The sequence below is a fragment of the Gigantopelta aegis genome, chromosome 11 (assembly GCF_016097555.1).
Source record: "Gigantopelta aegis isolate Gae_Host chromosome 11, Gae_host_genome, whole genome shotgun sequence".
Lineage (NCBI taxonomy): Eukaryota > Metazoa > Mollusca > Gastropoda > Neomphalida > Peltospiridae > Gigantopelta > Gigantopelta aegis.
The window spans coordinates 26970856-26978723 of record NC_054709.1 but is presented as its reverse complement, the minus strand read 5'-3'; the positions used below and the strand labels follow the sequence as shown (position 1 = coordinate 26978723).

Sequence of the window (7868 nt, the reverse complement as noted above, 5' to 3'; positions counted from 1 at the left end):
TGTATATGCAGCCCGCTTGTTTCTTCATGGGTATTAGACACAGATTTCACCCTGTATTACGGTCATAATATGTTTGACTTGATAATGGGAACATGTTAGAGGAATTTCCTGAATTATTTAGAAAATCACCCAAAACGAAAACCGCTAGTTGGTTTAAGTTGAAGTTGTATTTTGATTTGTAAGGTGATAATACACTGATTTCTAGTTTCTAGCTCTAGTTTTAATACAAATGACATCATTGGTATTCGCCTACTACCCTTCTCTTTCTATAGGAAAGCTTCTAAACAGTTTGTTTGTTTTGTTTAACAGCACCACTAGAGCACATTGATTTATTAATCATCGGCTATTGAATGTCAAACATTTGGTAATTGCGAGCACATAATAGAGGAAACCCGGTACGTTTTTCCATTAGTAGCAAGAGATCTTTTATACGCATCATCCCACAGACAGGATAGCACTACCACGGCATTTAATATACCAGTCGTGGTATACTGGCTGGGATGAGAAATAGTCCAATAGGCCCACCGACGGAGATCAATCTTAGACCAACTGCACATGAAGCGAGCGCTTTACAACTGGGCTACGTCCCGCCCCATTTCGGAACAGATAACAAGATGAAAACGAATATGTTTCATAACACCCTACTGTCACCATTGTTTACTCAAAAGGAAATTATGTTTTAAATATAGAAATTATGAAATACGAAATGTGGTTTCCAAAGGGAAACCCTCTCGACTGGTTGTAGTACAGAATTGCTATCCCGCCTTTTAAAAAAAAATCCTTTGCACTCTCAAACCTTATAATTTGAACCTCGCGTAAGGTCTGGAAATGCATACACTATTATTAAAAAATAAAACAGAAATAAAACATTCAAGCAAACAAAAAATCCAAAACAAATAACAAATCTAACATTTTCATATCTAATACAAATAGCGTTTCACTACAGAATTTAACAAACGTTTGTATATTACAGAAAAAACAGATTTTGCTTCCAGTCAGATAAAATGGACAGTCCAAGAAGAACTGCATCGCCCATCCACGCGACATCCTCAGTACCCAACAACTATGAACAATATAACGCTGATGTAACCAACAGAGTCCAGTATGAGTATGTCCGTTTCGAGTGATACATACAATTTTAAACCCTAATCTCCAGTTTGTAGTAAAGTTTGTTTTATTTAACGACGCCACTAGAGCACATTGATTTTTTATCTTATCATCGGGTATTGGACGTCAAACATATGGTCATTCTGACACTGTTTTTTTTTAGAGGAAACCCGCTGTCGCCACATAGGCTACTCTTTTACGACAGGCAGCAAGGGATCCTTTATTTGTACTTCCCACAGGCAAGGTAGCACAAACCATGGCCTTTGTTGAACGAGTTATGGATCACTGGTCGGTGCAAGTAGTTTACACCTACCCATTGAGCCTTGCGGAGCACTCACTCAGGGTTTGGAGTCTGTATCTGGATTAAAAATCCCATGCTTCAACTGGGATCCGAACCCAGTACCTACCAGCCTGTAGACCGATGGCCTGACCACAACGCCACCGAGGCCGGTTCAGTTTGTAGAAACACAGATTTACATAATGCTGATTTATATTAAATTTAAAACAAATGTCATGTGAAAAATACCTTGCCCATTTTCAGTACAAACACGGGCTGTGGGTTTGTTCCTTGATATTCACGATAACGTTCCACACCGAGGAAACGGTTAACATTTAAAATTCCGTGTACATACCATGAAATATCACCACTGCTTTTCATTACAGCTAATTCAAATGCATAGTGTACTATTCATACCACTACAGGATAGGTACACGTACGCGTACGCTCGTACACACACACACACACACACACACGCACACAGACACACACACACAGACACACACACACATACACAAACACGCAGGCACAGCCACACATACACACACACACAGACACACATATACAAACACGCAGGCACAGACAGACACACACACACACACACACACTCACGCACACACATACACACACACACACGCAGGTACAGACACACGCACATACACACACACATACACATATACACACACGCACACAGAGACACACACACACATACACAAACACGCAGGCACAGACAAACACACACACACACACACACACACACACACACACGCGCGCGCGCGCAGGCACAGACAGACACACACACACACAGACACACACACACATACACAAACACGCAGGCACAGACAAACACACACACACACACGCGCGCGCAAGCACAGACAGACACACACACACGCAGGCACAGACACACACACACACATACACACACGCACACAGAGAGACACACACACATACACAAACACGCAGGCACAGACAAACACACACACACACACACACACGCGCGCGCAGGCACAGACAGACACACACACACACACACTCACGCGCAGGCACAGACACACACACACACACACGCGACAGACACAGACACACACACACATACACAAACACGCAGGCACAGACACAGACACACACACACACACGCAGGCACAGACACACACACACACACACACACACACACACACACACACACACACACATATACACACACGCACGCACACATATATACACACACGATAAGTTTTTTTTGTCAACTGTAACTAGAAGACATAATTTTCAGCGTTCTTTCTTCTTCTTTTTTCTTTTTTTTTAAAGAAATCTGGCGTACTGTGCTCAGCGAAACACGAAAGCCTTGCGTGGTCCAATCGCCGTTTCGTCCATCGATTACGACCTTGCTGCTGCAGATGACACACTACAAGGAACTCGTCATTTAGCGGATCTACCCAATGGCATCAGGCCACGTGATGACTACGAACTGGCGAGTCCAGATGACGCAAAGCCAGAAACGGCTTATTCCGCAGATTCGTCCAGTTATGCCTGTCCAGGTGATTACTTTGAACTGGAGGGTCCAGGTGACTCTGGACCAGAAACAGATGACTATGAACTGGACGGTCCAGCAGACACAGCTGAGTACGCAGTAATGGACGGTAAAATCGCTTCTGAGGAATACAACACTCTGCACGAGACACAACGAGACAGAAACGTAGATCTAAACTACAGCCACATTGGTGCGGCCGAGCTAACTGGAGACCTGTACGACACGACAGAACCTACACCACGCGGACGGACGGACAATGATATGTACAGCCACATCAAGAGAGACAAATTTGAAGACGAGGATATGTACAACCATACGGACGGGTCAGATGACGTACCAGAGCAGTATGACCCAGAATACAGCCACATTGCTACTAAGTAGATACATGTACTAGTTTTTGTCGGTCAGATCATACAGATTATATACAATTTATACAATATATGCTTTGTAAATATGACAATTCTACATACCAATCACATGCTATAACAGACAATTCATATATTATTGATACAATCAGATGGTTACATCTTGAAAATGTGAAATACTCAAAGTCCAAGCCAATTATGTTAGAGAGAATAGACTTATATTGATACACTCTAAATAATACATGATTTGGCAAACATAGAGACTGAGCATATTATGTTACAGAGAATACGTTTGTAATCTGGATAATATATTTTCGGTAAATATGGCAAACCTGTGTTTACAGAGAATACATCTATGTTAATACATGTGAGATAATACCATTTGTAAATAAGGCAAACCTAGATACTATGCAAATTATATACCAGAGTATACATTTTTATTGATTTAATCAGAATAATACATGTTTTGTAAATATGGCAAACCTGTACTTACAAAGAATAAATTTATATTGATGCATGTGAGATAATAATATTTGTAAATAAGGCAAACCTAAAGACTAAGCAAATTATGTAACAGAGAATACATTTTTATTGATCAGTGTGAGATAATAGTCTTTGTAAATAAAGCAAAAATAGAAACTAAGCAAATTATGAAACAGAGAATATATTTGTATTGAAGCAATCTGGATAAAGCATGTTTTGTAAAAATGGCAAACCAGTATGTTCAGAGAATGTACCTAGAAACAAAGCCAATTATGAAACAGAGAATATATTTGTATTGTAGCAATCTGGATAATGTATGTTTTGTAAAAATATCAAACCTCTATATACAAAGACTATGTTTATATTGATACATTTGACATAATACAATTTGTAAATAACGTAACTTACAGTCTATTCAATTTATTTGAAGAAAAAAACCTATATTTCTAATGAATCAATCTAGAAAGCTACGTTTCCTAAGCATAACGCATCTATATTAACCGTGGCAGGAAATTCAAGCTAGGATATAAATGCCTTGTAAATAATATCAGAGCAGAAATTATTCATATGCTTTATGGCAGAAAGCAGACACACCAGCACAAAGATAAAAGTGTGTTTTGTTTAAAGACACCACTAGAGCTAATTGATTTATTAATCATTGGCTATTGGATGACAAACATTTAGTAATTTATAGAAGAAACCCGCTACATTTTTACATTAGCAGCAAGATATCTTTTTATATGTACGATACCATGGCCGTTGATATACCAGTCGTGGTGCTCTGGTTGGAACGATAAATAGCACAGTGGGCCTACCGACGGGTGTATGCAACAGAATATGTACTGTTATACAAACTCGATAATGCACGTTTAATAAATATAGCACACATACCAGTTTTCGCCATGAGGCGAGCTAAATGTCACTAAACAAACTCCAAGTGAGCAATGCCATGAAGTTTCAAATGATATACATTAAATTATTATTGTAAGGCGATACATTTGCAGCTCTCCTAAAACTTTCCAAGCTAGTGTGGAGGGAAACGGGAGTAACGACTCGCCTTTTCAGACAAATACTGGATACCATCCTACTGTTGTGTACGAATGTATGTGTGCACGTGTATGTGTGATTGTCGAGAACGGTCGTTCAGGTTACCGGGAGGTTACCACAATTAATAAAAGTCGAGAACGGTGTTTCGTTCTCGACAAAAATTTAAACGTTAACGGTAGTTTCATTTCTGAACGGAAACCAGACGATGCATTCAGGTCTTCTGCGTTTCATTTGTTTGTGAGGAATTGCATCGATCTTCGCATGCACTTGTGCAATTGCTAGCAGTTATAGTTTAGTCCGCGTTTAAGCAGCGTCCACTAGATGAATTTACTTCCGGATTTCATTTCTCGTACCGACGTTCGCGCGTACCGATACAATTTCAGAATTATTATTATCTTTCATTGTTGCATGATAAAAACCGAGAAAATAGAAAACAGAACATTTTTATTTTCATCAATTTATTTATTCATTTGTTCAGTTATTTAATATGAGTCACATACTTGTGAAGAATTATATGTAATACATTAAAAACAATGATAAGATAAACAATGAATCATAAATACATGTATACTACAATAATCATCTGGCACACATACAAGGGCGTTAAAAGTAGTAGTAATAGGAATTCAGTTCTAACTTTCATATAGTTGTGGTAACCTATGGGTTACCAGGCTATATTTTGTGGTAACCTGTAAATGGGTTACCAGACACAATGCTTATTTTGATGCCTGCATAAAGCTGTTAATGCGTATTAGAATACGTGTTTATTCAAGCTCTACTCTCAGACGCTTGTGGGGCAAAATATTTGGTCACATGTGTGATGCTGCCTCACTAGTAGGCAGCCATTTGCTGACATCATTGGACCCTAAACATGGCTACTGTTCCGTTTTGGCCATCGTTTAGAGCCCTCGAGGTAATCAAATGAATGATCCCAGCAAGGATAAATATAACAATGAACACTTCAAGCCAAATCTCTCTCTCTCTCTCTCTCTCTCTCTCTCTCTCCTCTCTCTCTCTCTCTCTCTCTCTCTCTCTCTCTCTCTCTGTGTGTGTGTGTGTGTGTGTGTGTGTGTGTGTGTGTGTGTGTATTTTCTAAGATCACACGTTAAAACAATGTTGTAATATTTCAAGTCCGGCCTGAAAACCTACCCTTTTCTGCATGTGACAGTCATCAGAAATGTATGTCAATGACAAACACTAAAATAACGTATTTGTACATTAATCTTTGTTCTTGGACTCACAACATTACCCCGACCCCACGTGTGCAAATTCAGAAATTTCTGTGGACCTCATTCCCTTTCGTACGTACTAAAGTATGCCCCATCCCAATCTTTCATATGCCTGTCCCAAAAATATTATTTTGGTTTAATATTTGGTTGCATTTTAAATTTCGAAAATTGTAATCTGATGGTCTGAATGACGACACTGCTAAAAACTAATTTCTTCAAAACTGTGAATAGCTGCACTCATGAATCAACGTCAAAACAGTGATGACACCAACTATTTTGTTCTAACAGCTGCAGTCGCCAAAAGCACAAACCTTAGTTGTTGAGTCCATTTTTCCCCCACTAAAACGTCTGCATTACATTATAAATCGCAATTCGGAAATTTTAGTTCAGCCTAGACACCCTGAATGCAGTTATTAACTTGGTATTTTAACAATAAACCTATATAACATGTACCTTATAACAATGTTTTGTTTTTTTGATGGTTGCTTGCATGTACCAACAGAGAGACAAACACTCGTTTGCAAATCATGTACTGGATTTAGTTTGAAATCTAATTTTTCCAGAGTGAGGACTAGGAACCCTCTGTCGCACTTTGATGACATCACCAGGGTGCTCGTGCATTAAGTGTTGCATGATGGATCCAAAATCAGACATCAGACGACAGTAATAGCAGTGGAAAATAGCCTCCGTTATTCCAAATAAAGCAATAGCACCTGTATTACTTCATTGACGTTTGTAACAGGGTTCTGTGATCTGAAACAATAGAAACTAAATATTCATCTTAATGTATGTACGCAACTTCCTGGACAGTTCCTTTAGCAGTTCCAAATCAATAACCTGGACAGTAACAAGACAACTACCACCAACCCGTACAGTTGTTATTTTCATCAATATCCTGGACAGTAATAAGACAACTACCATTAACCCGTACAGTTGTTATTTTCATCAATATCCTGCACAGTAACGAGACAACTACCACCAACCCGCACAGTTGTTATTTTCATCAATATCCTAACATATAAACTTCATTCATTGCTGACATTACAACACAAGGTTTTTAGTTGCTTCAGAAAAGTATTGATTTACTGTTGGCTTAAATGTGACGTTTTCGTGTTGAAAATAACTTTTTAGAGGTTTTGCGTTGGCTCGCGGAAATATACCACGAATTTACAAATAAATAGTACACATAATAAAACTTGTCATACAAAGAATATATAATCTACGTATCTGTAAGTGTTTCCAGTACCACGCTACATTTAATTAATGAAATATAGAAAAACTTACCCACTTCTCACCGTCGTATACTTGCTGTGTTCTGTCGTTTACGACTATCCAGCGGGAAAATGGTACTAAGCAACTTCCGTTTTGGCATGGACAGCGTTTCCCCCCTGTGAAATAGCATATAATTAGTATAGTGTTTCATTTGTTGATAACAAGTAGTACCCCCCACCTAGGATTTTGATCAGGGTACGGCCCTGCATCAGGGGCGGATTATACTTTAGGTAAGGGAGGGGGAGGTTCCGAAACAATATGTAAATGTTTATAATTTGAAATTATAAATTTTACGTGGACATCAATTTAGATCTATGTGATGGGGTTGTTTTTGTTTTAGCTGGGGTGGGGGTGGGGGATCCGTGCAACTGGGAAACCCCCCCCCCATAATCCGCCTCTGTGTATAGAAGATAATAAAGAGTTATTTTCAGTTTCAATTTCAACATATTTCCGTGCTTATACCCAAATAATGTTGAAGCACGCTGTCCTGGGCACGCACACACCTCATCTATCTGGGCTGTCTTTCAAGGACAGTAAGTTGGTTGTTGGGAATT

At 39.0% G+C, this 7868-nt stretch overlaps 1 protein-coding gene and 1 long non-coding RNA gene across 4 annotated transcripts in view; one reads left to right on the top strand and one right to left on the bottom strand.

Moving 5' to 3' along the window:
* Positions 1 to 3800, top strand: part of LOC121385675 — a 69460-nt gene extending 65660 nt beyond the window's left edge. For all 3 annotated transcript variants that reach the window (XM_041516444.1, XM_041516443.1, XM_041516445.1), the window contains exons 10-11: positions 974 to 1108; positions 2696 to 3800. In XM_041516444.1, the coding sequence (XP_041372378.1) occupies positions 974 to 1108; positions 2696 to 3299 (739 nt within the window). In that variant the 3' untranslated portion in view covers positions 3300 to 3800. The remainder of the gene's footprint in view (positions 1 to 973; positions 1109 to 2695) is intronic.
* On the bottom strand, positions 3717 to 7613 carry LOC121385681. Its single transcript, XR_005959565.1, has 2 exons — positions 7327 to 7613; positions 3717 to 6795 (listed from the first exon to the last, which is right to left on the bottom strand). It is a non-coding gene; the product is annotated as an uncharacterized LOC121385681 (long non-coding RNA).
* Between the last annotated feature and the right edge of the window lie 255 nt (positions 7614 to 7868).